Below are 17,597 nucleotides of genomic sequence, written 5' to 3'. Positions count from 1 at the left end.
CGCGCCTTACGTTATGGGGAGGTGGCAGCAGCAGCGGCAGCAGCCGATGAACACCGAGTGACGAAGTCCTCTTACGCATTCATTTCGTCCCTGCTTCTACGATGCGCTATTAGCCGCTTTGCCACGCTGTACTGAAGGAGGCCAGACCGCCGCAAGCGGACGCACCACAGCCTCTCCTTGCAGGCGTGAGTTTTCGATCATGGCTTTTGTTTTGGTCATGCAAGTGCTTCTGCTCACGTTGATCGCCAGTGCGGGATCCAATAAATTTACATGAAACTTAGAGTTCTTGGGTCTTGCTCTGCGCGATTTCTTAGCCGACGTTGCGCTTCGTCTTTAGCACGTAAGGAGCAAGGTTGCGCTGGATTTGATCTCTTGCTTAGACGTTTAATAGCTCCTTTTGTATAATTTTTTTTCTTTCGCCTTTTATTTTGGCTTTGCTGTAATCGTATTTTGACACACATAGCGCACCTTCATAAACGCATTTGCAGCTGAGGTAAGCATGTCATTTTTCCGAGATTGCGGTTGTGATTATTGTAAATAACGTGATCGAAGCATTCACCGGAGCCGTGCATAAAAGTGCATGCAACTGTACCCGTCTGAAACTTTCATTCATTGCCTCTGCAGGCATTCAAGGGAAGGTCGGGGCATTTGACAGCGTTGCAGACGGCGCCCCAAAGCCATGACGTAGCCAACGATGAGTACCATGAAGTGCGTCTGTCAGGTAAGAGCTTGCCCACAACTAGTGACATGTTACAGCGAGACAAACGGGAGCTTGATTAAAGATGCACTGCCACAATCGGATCAAGGCCGCACAACGCCATTCTTGCTAAGTTTGAAGGCCAATCTACACGATTGCTTGTTGCATGCAGACGCATCATCGTCACTGTTCTGAAGCTTGCTGCATGTTTAGTTCTTTCAGTGGCATTGATTGGGGCATTTGCATGGGGAGAAATACTGCTCAGATCTTCTGGAGTGACAGCGCAAAGTTACTGTTAATGATGACACTCGAACGAGCTTACATTATGGTTTGCCAAGTTTTCATGTGAGCCACTGGAGATTTCCATTGTTTTGACGTGGCAGGAGGATGTGGAGTCCCTCGAGATTTAGCACACCATCACATTGGGCTCTGTCACATGATTATCAATATGAACTAGCAAGAATTTGGGGTCGTAAATGCAAGAATCTTGAATTTGACATGCCCTTGCACTTTGTACACCACAGAAACATTTTTCAAATGAAGTACTAACAAACATTTTTGGCTTGTCATCCTTTCTTTTTTTTTGCATTAAGTGAAGGTACAAGCTCCCTAAATAAATTGCTAGTAATACATGTTTCTAACCAGGTTCAGTTTCAGTACCGAAGGAGGCAGTTACATCGGACCGCTCCTTTACTGCAGTCACTGCAGCTGCCACACTCGAGCACAGCCACAAGAAACAAGCACAGCAGTCTTGTTTATTTTTAATGCAATGAGCATTCTTTGGGAGCTTCTTGCACTTTTCGTTATGCCCATATCTAACCTCTTTCACGCCAACACACACCACTATGTTTGCTTTTACAGTGCATTTCAGCTGGTAAATGATGCGTTTCACATCTCTTCTCTGATGGCGTGAAGTAACCGCTGTATGCAAAACCCATTATCTCTGTGGGCATATTGCATTGCGCATTGTGCAGGCAACAGTGCACTACAATCTCGGAGGCCATGCAAAACCATTGCAATTTGTAGTTATAGGATGCAGTTTCATGAAATTTGGTAAAGGTAGTGTGTCACTGCATTGCTTCCTGGCATGCCAAGCCACAGCTTATAGCTACACCTGACTTCCTTCCTGTCCTTTTTGTCCTGTGTGACATGAATTTACGTTACATGAGGGAGCTGTGAGCCGCTTGGTCTGGTTTGAACGTCGCCGATTACTTTGGATACTTTTGTGCTGGGTGAAAAAGTGATTCTGTCCTCTGGTTGTGTCTGGTGCTTGCAGGAGTGCGGCTGTGTGTGTGAAAGCTGCGTGAGCGGCAGCAACAGCCTGCACCTCCACCAGGAAATCGAGGCTCTGAAGCGGCAGCTCCTGGAGCGCGACTGTCACATTGTGCGTATGGAGACACAGGTGATGTGACAATTGCTTTCCGCTGGTAACACTAGATTGTCCTCAGGTGGCTTGCAAACACCTGGTGGTGAACAGAGTTTCGTTCCCTTGACTTGCCCCAAACTATGTCCAGAAAATCCACACGTCATGTCCTGAGAACTTGAGTCAAGGTCCTTCGGGATACAACCAGAGCTATAGCTGGTGCCTCTAGAGTACTGCTTGAAACAACTTGTGGCTCTGTGCTGGTGTTTGTGTTGCATCCACCAACCATCAGGTGCATGTGTTCTCTACCAGGTACTGTTTAAAGGTTGTTATCAGAAAATTAGACAATTACTGGCCATGCAGCCTTGTGGAGATTACTTCAGTAGTGCATGCAACTGATTTATAACCAATATAGCCAAAAACGAAATTTCATTGCAGGTGGTGCTTAATGTAGTCTCAATCTGCCACGAGTTGTCCACAAAACTTTTGCAGCTACATCTTGAAGGTTTCAGTGGCTGACATTTTCTTTCATCACTGGCTTTTAGCATTGAAAGGTACCTCGTAAGCCTGCTTTTGCCTTCAAAGTTCATGACCAGGTTCACTTATATCAACGCTATTGTTCATAAATGTCGAGCATATCGTATTCTTTTGCTCACTTTTGGTTATGAGCCATCTGGTCCTCAATGTTGGGTCATCTAGCATATTGTGTGCTTTTACGTTAGTCCATTTACTTTCTCTGCACACACAAATGCTTACAGATAGCTTCTAACTGGTTCTTATTTACTGACTATAGCATTCATATTGCCTCTTTTGTGTTTTAACCAAGAATGCCATTCATTGATTCATTAATTCATGCCTGAAAGTGCCCATGAACATCTGAAGCCTTGGTTATGGTGCAGTGAAAAACAAAAGTAGAACAGAAAAGGAACAGGATAAATTGGAAGTGCATTACAAGAGAATGTAACACAATCACAACATGATGATGATGACAAGATGTATTACGTAAAGGCATAAATTAGTCAAATGCCAAACGTGACAGTTACATATATCAACATGAAAATGCAAAGTATTTTGTTGAGGTAAAATGTGTGTCATGCCCCCATGTTTAATGAAGGGTTAATGAAGTGTTTAATGAAGTTGTTTAATGCTTAATGAAGTGTTTAATGAAGGGCTGTTGTGCCATTACCACAAGCCCGGATTCAGAATCTACAAGATGTAGAATTTATCCTGCGAGCGCCCTTTGGACAAAACCGGGACTGCGCCGAAAGGGACAGCGCCCTGATTCTCCCTTGACAAGTCAAGATGCTGAGCCATCAGGCAGTGGTGTCCTGCGGAGAAGCATCGGCGAGTGACATGTCCAAACGTGCAACCAAGTGCCAGACAGCCCGGCGCCGTACCTCCTTTTGTCTGGAGGTCACCGCACGCGCCAACTTTAAACCGGGTGGCCAGCGCGGTCGCTGGTTGGACCTCTCGGACGACCGTCGAGTGCTGGCTTTGTATTGGGCCGTTTGAGTGACAATGGTTTCTTGGGGCATTATAAGCCACGACGCGGCCACCTGAAAAATCGGATCCGCCGACCCACCGGGAGCAGAGTGCCGCTCTCGAGTGGAGTGAGATGTGTCACGCGTTTTCGCCGGACGTCGCCGTGCGGGAACAGTCGCGTTTGCTGTGAGCTCTCGGCCCAGTGCCGATCCGATCTTGTCCTGTATAATGACCTGTATATAATGTATAAAGTCCCTTTCGTTATTCTCACCGACGCCTGACTCGGAATCTTCGCTACCAACGCTCTGTCACGAAACGGGTGACGAGCGCTACGGGACCACCTCAAAGTCGTAATAGTGGTGGCAGCGGTGCAAAGTCGTAACAGGGCCTACAAAGAAAACTGCAGGATTGTGCAAATGCAAGTTAGGTCGAGGCATAGAGAACACTTTAGCCCACTATGGCTTTGCTAGTATGCAGATATGCATGGCCAGAAAAAGAAGCTTGCCATTCACTCTGCCAAGGTCACTTCAGTAATTAGCCAGAATAGTGTGCAGTTTAGTCGGCGTCTCTACTGCAGTGAGAACTAGCTAAGGACAACTAGGAAATCTGAGTGCCTGCTGGAACTTGTTGGCCATATGTCTGCCATTTTAGGCAATGGCAGGCATTTATCTCTGTGACGTGGTGATGTTGAGATCTACAAACAAAATCAGTATCATGAAGACATTCAGAACACTTACACCAACAGGCTTTATTAGGTTAAAGACCTTTAGTAAAGCCCTTAATATGGCTAGTTCTGGCAGTTCACTGAAGCTTGTCTTGTTCGTGAAGGTGTCCAGATTTAAAAAGCATTCTTTCAAAACTTTATGTTCTTTAATTTCACAATAAGAGGTTGATTATTGGAAGAGGGAACGAAGGTCAAAGTTCGGTTCTTTTGAAATTCGTGCCGAAATCCTGAAGCCCTTATGTCGGGGTGATGTGAGATATTCCAAATTTCTTTTTTCCTTACTGGGGCCATTGTGACTCTATAGAAGTTCTTGAAACTTGTTGATTTCATCTTTGGCTCTTTTAGAACACCTTGTAGTTAGTTTAGGAAACACCAGAGTTAACTAGGGCTGAGCAGATTTCGTCAAAATTCACGTCGTGACAGTGCACTGGTGTGGCAACTTCAAGGTGTTGTCACCACTTGTCTTTCATTTTCTTCATCTTCTCTGGCTTTTCATGTAAAATTGGCTTTTTGTTATAATGTCGAAATGTGATCTACTATTATAGCTCAGCTTAATTGTCTCTTTAGTGTTCCTTTAAGCATGACAGTGTGGATGCAGGAACTTGGGTGCCACGGTTCCGGCAGAAGCCGTTCGCATGTTGGGTGTATAGCCGGCATTAGTTTGCACTGAAAAAAAATTCGGTTGGTTTCTTGATGTGTCGTCTATAGTATGACTTTCATGGCATTGGCCTGTTTAATTTAGTTCTCTTTTTAAAATCTTTTCTGTGGCTGATGCAGGTTTTGGAGGGTCCCCCGCAGGGCAGGCCTCCAGAGCCCCCCAACGCCCCCTGTCGCCAGGAAACCTGCCAGGACAGGTGGCAGCGGCTTCAGGACGGATACCGTAAGCTTCAGAAGGTGGGCGCAAGCGCTCCTTCATCTGTTCGTCACATGTCCTGTTCGTTTCGGTGTATTTGTGTGTTTTGTGCGAGTGACACAGGATACAGTGGAATCTCGTTGATGTGATCTTCACAGGAACTAGAAAACAAACCTTTCATATGAAAATGACATTATCCACTGCAAGCTTGAAAAAACATGAAGACAGGTGTACTCGGTGACAAACTCGACAGCAAAGATCGTGTGGCATCGAGTGATACTGCTCCACATAACACATTATGCAGAGCAGCAACACTAGATGCCACATGAACCACAACCAACTCATTGTAATTCAGCTGCAATGAAATAGCTTGTCAGTTTGTGCTGAACTTTCTTCTTTTCATTGTCTACAAGAAGTTCTTCTGGAAATTGAAAAAAGAAGCTGCCATTTCCTCACTCTACTTAGTGACATGCATTTTTTGTTCAGTGTTGCTGGGGTTTAACACATGGTTTTCAGTGTACAAGCTAGTACACTTAAATATAAAACTATGCGTTTTAGAAATGCCAGCAAAAGCCCACTTCCGCTGCCGTATTATCCTGTTTCAGGTGAAAACATGATGCCACTAACCGTAAAAAAATAGATTGCTCTTATGAGGACGTTGGCCAGGGAAAAAGCGTATTAGCCCAAAATATGTATTATGCAGAACTGTATCAATGAGTTTCTACTGTAGCAAGTTAGTAGAAGTGTTTGCGTGGTGAAATCTTTTAGTCTAATAGAATACGAATATTCGAGTAAAATGACCTCGAAATCTCAATTCGGAAACCATTAATTCAATCCTGACTAAGGTCCTGGCCACCACACATGCATGTCTGTAGGCCCAAACTTTTCTTATTTTGATCCTACAACATTTGTTATTTCGATCCTTGACTTTAGCCAGATAATGAGAACATTAACGAGCGCCTGATCCCGATCTTCATCCAAATGGCGGCCCCTTTAAAGGGCCATTACCAGGCCAGATAGCAAATTTTCGTTACATTCTGGAAGTTGTTACGTGCCCTGTAGTTCTACCGTAAAAGTTATACCGCTAGTGTTGTACTGCAAGAATTTTTCAAATTGGTTCATTAATAGCCGAGACAGTAATATTTCAGTGCAGCAAACCTACGATTTCAGGAGGTGAGCATCACTGCTAACATAGACACTCTATCCACTTGCCCCCGCCTAGCCTCCGCAAGTGGCATTCCTTCCCCGCATTCTCCCATACTGGAGCTGGAGGATCGCGCCATGCGTACGTCATGGGCGCTGCCTTAATTTTTTTTTTCACTTTCTTGCTATGCAATGCAACTTCCACTGATGATCTCGTGTATGAGCTGTTGCGTTTGTCTCATTTTGCGCAGCGCACAATTTTGCACACTGTGCACAAGAACACCTCACTAGTGGTATAATCCAGTGCTACACGAACACTGAGGCATATGCAAGCAGATCACAACATGATCGCACACTGGAACACTGTAGAAAATGACAGTTTTGTTCTCTGTGCATGGGATTGGACAACATGGGAACAAGCAGATGAAAAGGAAGTACATCTCTCTTGCTATAGTGCGAAGTAAAACAAGGACACTCAGTCATTTGGTCTGTAGGTTTTATTATTTCTCTAAGCTCTAATTAATCTATTGAAGGAACAAATTAAACAAATGACTGATGTTACCTTAAGTAATTCTCGAAGTCGCATGTCACTATGGTGGGTGTCACAGCACTACTGTGTACGTAGGTGCACTTACGCTATACACGTCAATTCTTCGGCTGGGAGCACGGCACCCTAGACAAGAATGGCAAACGGCGTCTAGTTTGAAATTCAAGCTCTTTCTGTGGTGTGAGGCCGTGTAATACACTTTGCAGGCATGATCGTTAGCTTGAATTCTATGCACTGCGCTTGTCACTTTGGAATGGCCAAACCTGGTGAGGGGGCCTTTGATGACAGCATCTGTCTTGACGGAGATTAAGAGAACTGTGAATGCATTGAACACATGTCATCTCCCGTTAAAAACACCTATTTACCACCTGCCTTAGAAAGATTTCCAAGAAATAATTGTCGCTGATAATGTCTGATACTGGTGTTTACCTGAACCTGGCACACACCTTTATCTTTTTCAGGAGAATTAGACCAAAAATTTCTTGCGAGATGCCAGTCACATATAAAAACAAAGCCTCCTTTGAGGCATTTGCATGCTTTACTGCATAACCCTAGTGTAGTGCGGCAAAGCTAACTAAAAAAACGTGTGGTGAAATCTTAGAAATGCAGCCGTCATTGTGCCACAAATATTCACCCCTTGTCCATTTTTGTTATTGAATAACCGGGTGCGTGTTAGATTCCTAGTACTTTGTTTAGGAAATTTACTGTAATTTATACATTAATTTTCCACTTTGGATGCAGTGGCCATGTGTTTGATTGAAGTTTGTGTTCGACTCGGGCAAATATTGCCAAATAGTGGTGTGTTTTGGCATTTTTTCTGCATCTTGTTTAATTTTACCAGCTGGATAATTTGATCAATTTAGTCGATTCCATCAGGGTTGAAATAATGGAAGGCTACTGTAGTGATTTATAAACACCGTGAAATATGAAGTTTATGTAGAGTCCTCTTGGCAGAAGTGATGCTTCTTGAGATTTTTAAGTGACTTATTTATGCGCATATTTAAATGCATGTAATGCCATTCTCAAATGAACATCCAGTCAACTGAGGAGCTCATAAATGAGAAGCAACATCTGGCGTGTCATGACAATGAGAGCAGTGGAAGAAGCAAAATAAAACCGTTTGCTCCCAGATACATCTAGAATGTTGTGTTTGTTAAAGGGGAGAAGTTTGATACTACAGCACTGTACATTGGTTTAATGAGATGGAGACATGGTGTAAGTCACCAAAATGATAAATTGCTTTGCCCAAATCAAGACATTTAGTTCACCTATAGGCTCCCTAATATTGAGACACTCATGATGAATGACTGAATATTGCTGAGCGGTTAATTTTTTTTTAGAGGGGGGAGGGCGAATATGTTTTATCATTGTAACTGAGTGTAAAGTGGCCAGTATGATTGGGTGCACACATGTACACACACAAAGAAAAAGAAAAAAAAGGACCCTCAGTGAACATTTCAAACCGAAATTTCAAATTGAAATCTCTGCCTCTAAGCCTTTGCCACTGACAGCAACTGGCATTTGGGCTTGGCTCGCGTGACATCAAAAAGTGTGGGGCCATTGCTGTGCTGTCTGCTTCAAAAACCATGTTCACACTGTGCCATTCTTTCCTTATTCTACACACTCTGACACTTAGCGGTGTGGCTACGGCATTGCCGTTACTTGCGCTCGCAACTCTTTCGTTCACATGAGAAAAACAGCGTGTACCAGAGAATGCGTGCAGAAACTATCTTGGGCTGACCACTGAGTTGCACATGTGAGAACAAAACAATGTGCATACCATGTGCATTTACTATGCAGAATGTAATTCATATGATCATCCGTTGGTGTAGCCAGGCTGCTGTGCAGTTAAACTGTGAAAAATATGCAAATGTAAATATTCTACTGCTACGATTACAGTCAAATTTCGCCAGCTTGCTGTGGGACATGTATCATTTAGCATGCAATGCATAATTCAAGCTTGAAAATTTGGTGTCGTTGCCCCTTTCAAGTTCCTGACTGAATATAAGGTGTACCACCTTCTCAATGTAAAAGCGTATTAAAGAGCGCTCCTTTTTTTTTGTATGAAATAAGATAATTATTGCAAAAGTATCTTCATTACATTCCAGCAAAACATGTTGGAATGCTAATACACACCGTATTACCACCGTAAACCACTTGCAAGTTCTTCATAATGCTTCATTGCAAGGCCTCTATAATGCTTCCGCTTGTAGTCGTTTTAAAGACACAAGCAAGAATGTTGTGGAGTTCTGCTAGCAAAAAGTTGATGCAATAGAATTGTGAGGATCCTTGCAATAACTGCGAAACAGGGGCAGACAATACCCTTTGTTCCACTGCTACTTCGTTTGTCATTAGAAGACGGGACAATGAAGTGGATTATGTGAAAGCTGGCAGCTTGTGGAGAAGGGATCTGTGTAGGTGTTTGTTTTCAATATCTGCTAGCAATCTACTCCCTTTAGCATAATCATAACTTACCGTGACGGTGCTTTGTTGAACTCTTGACTGAACTGTTTGTGTTAGTTACCTTCATAGGCTGACATTCCCTTTTTGCATGACAAATGTAACAACCTACCTCCGTTGTGCCATAACCTTGCAGAATCGTTGAATTAAAAATTAGAACCTCTATGTTTAGGCAGAAGCAGGTGGGTACACAATTGCAGTAAACACTTCCATGTATCCCTCAGTGCTTCCTCATTGCCACACTACGATAGAATTAAGAATCCCTTGTATTGTGTTATAAGAAGCCAACAAACATTGACACCAAATCTGGCCTCTCGGTCAACCCCCTTTCTTGTGGTTGTATTGTGTTGTGATACAAACAAACCTGTACAGTATACGTCTGTTAATTTCATCCCAACCAAATGTCTTGGCCAGTGCCCATGCATTTCTATAGACCCAAACTTTAGTTATTTCAATCTTAAGATTGGCCTGCGCCAGATAATTCAAACTTGACCAGTCAACAAGCATGTGCCTTACCCCACTTTCGATCTCTTTACTGGCAGCATCTCGGCAGAGCTTAGAGAACAGTGAATGCATTGAACACATGTCTCATCTCCCATCGAAAACGCCTATTTTTGGCCTGCCCTAGCTAGCAAGATTTTCAAGCAATAATGGAAGCACACAATGTCTGCTTACGCTGTTTATCTGATTCTAAAGTGTGGCCTCCCCCCCCCCCCCCTCTAGAAGATTGGACCAAAAACTGCGTTAACGGCGTTAGTGTGCCTTACAGCTGTATTGCGGTGAAGCTGACTCTAGGAAACCGGGCGCCACTGTGCAATACAAATGAGATCCTTGCCCATGTTTCTTGCTAAGAAATTGCGTGCGCTTTAGCTCTATAGTTTGCTTAAGAGCTTTAATGTTCTCTCTGTATTAGTTTTCTGCTTCAGACGCATAGAAAGCGAGTGCGCATTTGATTTGTGAGTGTGTTAGAATCAGGCAAGTACTACCAAATGAATCAGTGGTATGTTTCGAAGTTTTTTCGACATATTGTTGAATTCTACGTGCCGGATAATTCGATCACTTTCATTTATCCTGTCAGGGTCGAATTAACGGAAGTCGACTGTAAATGTGTTAGAAAATATACAGACAAAGGCCCTAGAATCTGAGATAGCGCTGAAATGCATTGATGCCAAATGCATCATCTCTTGATGTCATTCATGAGCTTTGAGAGAACTTGTCTCTTGGGACAGATAATTTGGCATGTGGGTTCAGCATTGTGAAACGCTCCTGCATTCCTTCTTGTATCATTGCCTAATGTTCCCTGAAATAAATTTTTTTGAGCTGTGAGTGGGCATCTCTAAAAATTTTCATGTCTCACTTACCTCAGTCGATAACCCTGCATGAAACCTAAGTTGCAAGAATGCCAGCAGAATGAAACTTGAAAGCGGGCCAGTGGAACACAACTTGGAAGCTCAAGCCACTGAAGTTGAGGAGTCCTAACGTCCCACTAGATTCTACATGCCTGTGTACATTGCCTCTCTCAGGCATAGGAGGTCAGCATACTCACTCACAAGTACACTGACTCATACTCGCTGCACATGCATTCGCAATTGTGAGATACAGCATTAGTGAGATAGAGGACGCAGGTATGAATGTGAGTGACTGTCAGCGAAGTGTGAGTGGACATATGTATGCTGGTGAGTGCCGGTGTGCAGAAGTTCACGCGAGTGTGAATGGATGCCGGTAAGTGTGAATCAAAGTAACTGTAAACGCGAGTGCATGCGAGTGTGAGTGAGTACATATCCTACAAAAATATTGGTGAATAAGTATGAGTGAGTATTTTCTTATTTTGCCGACCCATGGGCTCCTAGGTGAATCAGGGCCTGGAGGACAAGCTGTTACGGGTGGTTGACCGCTGTGAGACGGAAAAGAATGCGCTTAGTCGCGACCTCCAGGAGCTGACCGCACGACTTGTCGACGCACAGCTGGCTCTGGCACAACTGCGTGAGGAGAATGTGAGTAGGGTGCAGTTTGTGCCCAGAATTCTCAAATCGTGGACTATTTCAACTGTAATTACCATCTTTGGAAATCACATGTACAAGGCAAAAGTCAGTAAAAATAGACTGGCATATGTCTTTATTCTAATAACTTGTAAAGAAGATTTAGTGCTCACTGTGGTTCCATTTTAACTCGCATTTTGCTATGAGATTGTGTCTTTTGGTCCATATATGGAGGAAGGAAGTGGTTGAGGAGACGCCTTAACAATCTTGGTGCATATCAAAACGTGTGGCGGAAGTGTCGTCAATTTTAGGCTCAGCTATTTGTGTGGCAAATAGCAACCGTTGCTAAGAGCACTGTAGATGTTCTGGTTATGCACTGGTTGCTCTCTGCATCTGATATTGTGGCTGCCAGCGTGAGAGCTCCCGAAATAATGTTGGCAAGTGCCTTGCACTCTCCATGCAGTGAAACATAGGAAGCATACCTAGCTGCTTGTGCGTAGTCGTGGTCATTGTGTGCTGAAAGCCTAGAGACGAGCAAATCATGGCACGTGCTGCAATAGTGCAGCAAGTTTGGTACCTGTCCTAATCAAAAGCATTTGATACCCCCCGCGTTGTCTTCAAACTGGCGTGGCAGCGATATGCACACATCGCAGTATTTAATGGATGCGCACGCTCGTACTTGCACTCTGCGTATTGCAGTGTCGACATGTACAATAACAGACCTGCAGCACACCCATGCTGCACTCTTACGGCGAGGAAGACTACAAAAGTGCTGCAGGTGTTGCTTGGTTAAACAGCAGCACTTGCAAACAGCTATGCCAGAGATAGAATACGGCACAGTGGAGAAGGCTCCCTTGCCTGTGAAACAAGAGAGGGCAGGTAGAAAGGGGGAAGAGGAGCTGCCTGTTTAGCTGCTCCATAACCTGGAGGCACTGCAGGCGGGTGGTACTGCAAGGAGGCTTCGCGGAGACTGATGTTGCCTCTTAGTTTTTTTTCTTTCCTTCATGGTTCATGTCATTTGCTGAGATTGTCTGAAATGTGTTCATGGGCAGTGAAACCAGTCTACATCTCTGTAACAGCCCGCTTCTTCGATAGCTAAATGCACATACGATGGAGTTTTTAATTTTGTGTGAATACAGTAGGTAAGCGAAGGTGCCGGATGCTTTTAATGAACAATGCAGACCAAAAAAAATGTGATCTCGTAAAAATTTTATTGAAAACAAAGCAGCAGTGGTTGCAAGAAAGTTAAGATAAACATGCTGGTCACTGTATTGTAAGTAGCTACTCAGAGGAAAGTTTTAATAGACAAATGGGCAGTATATCTTTTTTTTTTTAGGCATACGGATTTCAACAAAATTGTATCACATGTTCTGGAGTCTCTCGCCTGCATGATCATGTCTGTCTTCGTCATGTTCCTTGGACAAAAGTTGTCGTAAAAGCTCAGGCCAATTACTGCATTATTGAGGTGGTCCTCTAAGACAATTAGTATTTAAGTGGTTTCCTGTAATTCTTTCTCTACACACTTTCACTTTTTCATTGCCAGCTCCCCGCTGCATAAATGTCAGCCTTTACATAAATAAAGTTCTGCATTTCATTAATGTGTTTGCTTTTTGCCATATGTTCTTTTTGCAAACATTCTGCATGATAGGTTTGTGTATGGTCGTTCAATTTCACTGAAGTCTTGAAATGTGTCCTGGGGACTCCATCATGCAACCAGATATTTCTGTAATCCCAACTTTACCTAGCTGTGTGCGCGCTCCATGAGTACAGTGAGAGTTGCACTTGATTAACTAACTGGCTGTCATGTGATCTCCGTGCAGGAACAGTACAGGAACGATTGCAATGTCGCTGTACAGCTATTGCAGTGCAAGCCTTCCAGCTTTGTAGCCTCCAAGTACAGCACGGTACGATATCTCCCATCTCAGCCATACTTGTTCTTAACGGGCCGTATTACGAAACGATTCAGTTCACATTCTTTGTCCTAAGCCGTCAGCTGCTGTGCTGTCATTATCATTAGCCCAAGACACAGTAGTGTGTTGGATGATCAGAAAATAATAGAACTAAAAGGAAAGGATAATTAATATGGCCCTTAGTGTGGATGTGTAGTCCTTGTTGCGCTCAACTGTGAAATGCCGAGTCATGTTAAATGCTTTATCTGCATTGCACATGTAATGCAGTACGATCTATTGCCATGTATGCATTTTTACTTTTTTGATAGTGGTTGCTGTCAGTAAATTATCCATGTTGTCATGTTAATTCTATCATGGAAGACACGTTTGCTCTTTCGGAAACCTCGTAGTTGTCACCTAAACAGTGGGATGGGCCTGTCATTATCAGACTGTAAAAATGCTGTTGTACATGCTTGTGTAAAACACAGGCGGTATCTACAGCTTTGGATTGTACGATGACACACGCATATAAAAAGCGGTTAGACTTGAACAATGGGATTCAACTTGATGACCAACTAATCGTGCTCGACACTATCATTGCCGCTTGATTGTTAGTTTGCTTCTGGGGCATAAGTTTGCGCATTAAACAGTCCTGTTCTTCTCATTAATTTTTTCAACTGGTGTTTTTGCCTGTATGCCGGTCACTGCCTTACAACACTACAGTGGAGCAGGGAGGCTTCCCTGCAAGCCTCGCTGACAGTTAATTGCGTGCTTTCCTGTGTATGACAGCTTCCCAACGAGCTTCAGGAGAAAGTTCGAAGCCACTTGGGTAGCCGGGCACAGCGAACTCCACCGGAGGCGCGGGTGATCCGGGTGCCTATGCCCACATTCCCGCCAACCGCCATGGTGTACTCGGTGTCACCCGAGGAGACGACACCCCCACAGCAGCAGGAGGGCAATGGCCCCCTGCCCGACTACATCAGTGCAGCCGTCATGGCCAAGGTGCGTCATCGCTTCTTCCAGGCCGGGACAATGGAATGATTCTGCGCTAAAGCCATTCCTTTTGGCTCTTCGTCAGAGCAGTGCTCCGCCCATAGCTGCGTTGACTAGCGTGCACGGCAGATGACAAGAATGACATAAATTGACATAAATTTAATGCAAAGCACTCTTTGCCTCATACCAGGCACTACTGGTAGGTAGGTGACTCATTTCGAGCGGTAATCACCATACATGGTCAGTGGCAATGGATTGTTTGAAAAATGTGCCTTTTTGGAACAAAATGCTGCCAAGCGTTGCACTGGAGTTGCTGCAGCCTTCTGTGACTTCTGAAAAGAATTCTTATTCTGCTGCCACCCCTTCGTTTCTGCCAGTTATCTTTCACTTCGCTCTATGGTGGCTGCCACTACGGTAGTTTGAGAGTGTTCCCGCTTCGCCTGATTAACTGCTGTGTACTCACGTCCGTGCTTACTTGCTTTATTGTGATAGGAGTTTGGACTGTTTGAATGTCGCGGCCGAATGCGCGTGATTGTTGTGCGGCGGCGACGGACGAAGAGGAAGAGAAGAGCCGGTGTCTGGGCGGAGACGGCAGCCATGCGAACTGCCTGAGCTGCCCTTCCGAACGAGCCGAGCAGTTCGTCTACCCAAGGCCGGTGTTCCTGGGTGTGCTAGCAAAACAGGCCGGGCTGTCCTTGGGCTTCAACCGGCCTGCTCCACTGCTGGGCGAGCAGGCCGGTCAGGCGGTCCGCCCCGGCCTCCAGCACCTGTGCCACTCGTGCGATAGCTGGGTCGGGACGTCTGTCCGCCACAGGGTAGACCGTTCGGAAGGCTTAACTGCACCGGAACATGCCGGCGGGGGATGCTCGCCCAGCAGTGGAGCAGGCCGGTTGAAGCCCAAGGACAGCCCGGCCTGTTTTGCTAGCACACCCAGGAACACCGGCCTTGGGTAGACAAACTGCTCGGCTCGTTCGGAAGGCCAGCCCAGGCAGCTCAGGCAGTTCGCATGGCTGCCATCTCCGCCCAGACACCGGCTCTTCTCTTCCTCTTCGTCCGTCGCCGCCGCACAGCAATCACGCGCATTCGGCCGCGACATTCAAACAGTCCAAACTCCTATCACATTTACAATCAACATTCTCACGTATGTTGTTTCGAGCTTCCGGCTTCGCGAAAAGTGATTTGTACCTCGTATTTCACTGCTGAAAGTGTTGCTGCGAGATGCTCGCCTGCACACCTCTCCAATAGGCGTGCGATTACATTGCCTACAGTGGGCGCTCGCAGACCACTGATACTGCCGCATGGGCGTCTCTTGCAAGATGCACTAGAACAGATAGAATCTCATCCAGGGATCGAACGATTGGCTACTAAGAACTTTTTGCTCGCTTTGTTTTTCTGATGTGTACGCTCCACTGCATGCGTTGCCTCACTTTCGAGACATGGCATGGCAGAGAATGACTGTATTCTGTGGGGATGCGCGACCCTCGCGCCTCCCCTGATGTTTTCCCGCATAGCGCGTCTCCTGTACTCCCGCTTCGCCGCGTGACGCCTGCGCGGTCGATGTGGTTGAAGCGCAATGCGAGAGATGGCGCGAGTGTTGCGCTGCTAGCGCCGCCGACAGGCGGGGCTACTTGCGCGCCGGAAGAGAAGGCGCTTGCTCTCTTGGGTTCGAGACAGCAAGCAGCACGGACGTGCCGCGTGTGCAGCGACCCTCTTTCCCGGCGGGTCGGCGCACGGCGGGGACGTCTCCCGCGTGCGCGCCGACCCATGCTTCTGCGAGACCGTCTCGCGTGGCCACCTTCGAACGCGCCACGATTCGTGTGACTATACACGCGAACGAACAGGCGTTGGGATCCAGCATGGGGCGAACATATTCGCTCGCTTCCAGTCGCAGTGAGTCGGACTTCTAGATTTGTCGCGCGCCCATCGGCATGTTTTGTGGATAGCAACTCGGCTAGCGGGCATTGATCTATGAGAGGTGCAATAAATGCCCTTGTGATTGTTTGCACTACTGTGTCGTCGTTCCTTTGTCCCAAGAGTACGGTGTGAGAATCCCACATCAGAACCCCACAATTCTCTAACAATACACTTAATTTTCCATTCTTACAACTCTTTGTTCTTGGTTTGGAGGTGGCTTGGGGGTTGCCGCATCACTGACTTTGCTGGGTTCGCACCTTCGGAATGACGCACGATAAAAGTGGAAAGTGAAATTGAACATTTCATAGTATGGGTCGTAGTGGCGTAAAACATATTTAAAATATAAAGATAAGTTCTGTGATTGATGTTACGTCTGTAAAGATGGTTATGCTAGCTTTTTCAGGTCTTAAGCAATGAATTGTGTGTAAAACTGCTCACGATAAAAACATTTTTGTCGTCTTATTGTCTCCTGAAAAATGATAGCTTGGTTATGCTTGAACTTCGTACCTTTACACACACGGCGCTGAAACGTGTGTGTGTCCCATCCTCTGTTCTGTTGTCCGGCATGCGTCTTTAGCGCTGTTTTTAAACATTAAGTGAAAAGTCAAATTAACGGGAGTCGACTGTAATTCATTAAATTGAGCTCAACTGCATTTCTCAATTTCTGAGGTTGGCAGGTCTGAGTGTGCCTGTCATAACCGGTTCGCTGAGCTTTGCTAAACCCTGTCCTCGCAATGCAGGTACTCGAAGAGCGTGCTCGCGAGAGGCGGCGGTCTCATCCTTCCAAGGGAACCCAGGCCTCCCTGTGCTGCACTCGGTCCTCCAGTCAGTACTGCGCTGGCGATGGCAGTACAGTACAACGCACCACAGAGACACTCATCTGAAAAAAAAACAGCTTTCCACACCATGCAAAAAAGAAAAAGAAAGAAAACTGTGTTGAAACTAGTATTATGCTATTTATTTGCCAGAATAAAAGTGAATGGAGCCTTTCCTGCAGCTCTGAGTGTTGATCACCCCGCAGCTATAGTATATCTGCGATGGCCATCTGTTGTTGAGTTGCTTACCTCGGTCTGCCTGCAACTGCCTGTAATCATGGTGATATTCGATAGCTTGGTACGATGTGCAGTGCTCAGCGGTTGAAAATGCAATACTGGGAGTGCATGGTTAACGCCACTTTTTGTGCTACCTGTTCGCACTGGGGATGCCGAGTTTTTGTATTTTCAAATACGATGAGAGCGAGAGCTTTTGAGAAGGGAAGCATTGGGATTCCGTTTGGTCACACAATGATCACCGAGCGCTCTCTGATGGTGCCAGAAATGCAGGCTGCCAGGCAGTCCAACTAACGCGTTTCAATTGCTATGTAAGCACTGTACACTCTAAAATTTTGTTGCCATAACAACCACGAATGCTAACAAAAGCAAATTCAATCTACAGTCTGTTTCATGCATCGGGTGCAAAAGAATGGAAGCTAGAGTGAGTGTGCGCTGCCTGCATCCAGCAAGCAAGCAGTGAATGACAGGATAAATTTTATATCATTGGCTTAATATAACAAT

General features: G+C 45.4%; 1 protein-coding gene across 1 annotated transcript; it reads left to right on the top strand.

The window, feature by feature from the left end:
- LOC135917905 (brain-enriched guanylate kinase-associated protein) lies at positions 1-17,040 on the top strand. Its single transcript, XM_065451525.2, has 8 exons — positions 1-185; positions 625-721; positions 1,974-2,099; positions 5,044-5,160; positions 11,120-11,263; positions 13,069-13,152; positions 13,927-14,139; positions 16,785-17,040. Exons 2-8 carry the CDS (start codon positions 695-697, stop codon positions 16,926-16,928), a joined length of 855 nt encoding a protein of 284 aa, XP_065307597.1. The 5' UTR covers positions 1-185; positions 625-694; the 3' UTR covers positions 16,929-17,040.
- Positions 17,041-17,597: the final 557 nt, after the last annotated feature.

The sequence above is a fragment of the Dermacentor albipictus genome, chromosome 10 (genome assembly GCF_038994185.2).
Source record: "Dermacentor albipictus isolate Rhodes 1998 colony chromosome 10, USDA_Dalb.pri_finalv2, whole genome shotgun sequence".
Taxonomy (NCBI): Eukaryota; Metazoa; Arthropoda; class Arachnida; order Ixodida; family Ixodidae; genus Dermacentor; species Dermacentor albipictus.
The sequence above is the reverse complement of the archived record's forward strand: the minus strand, read 5'-3'. Positions and strand labels throughout refer to the sequence as shown.

Coding starts and splice junctions, on each gene's coding strand:
- LOC135917905 (XM_065451525.2), top strand. CDS start 695: ATGAGTACCATGAAGTGCGTCTGTCAG. Junction 11,264..13,068: donor CACAACTGCGTGAGGAGAAT/GTGAGTAGGGTG, acceptor ATCTCCGTGCAG/GAACAGTACAGGAACGATTG. Junction 13,153..13,926: donor TAGCCTCCAAGTACAGCACG/GTACGATATCTC, acceptor TGTGTATGACAG/CTTCCCAACGAGCTTCAGGA.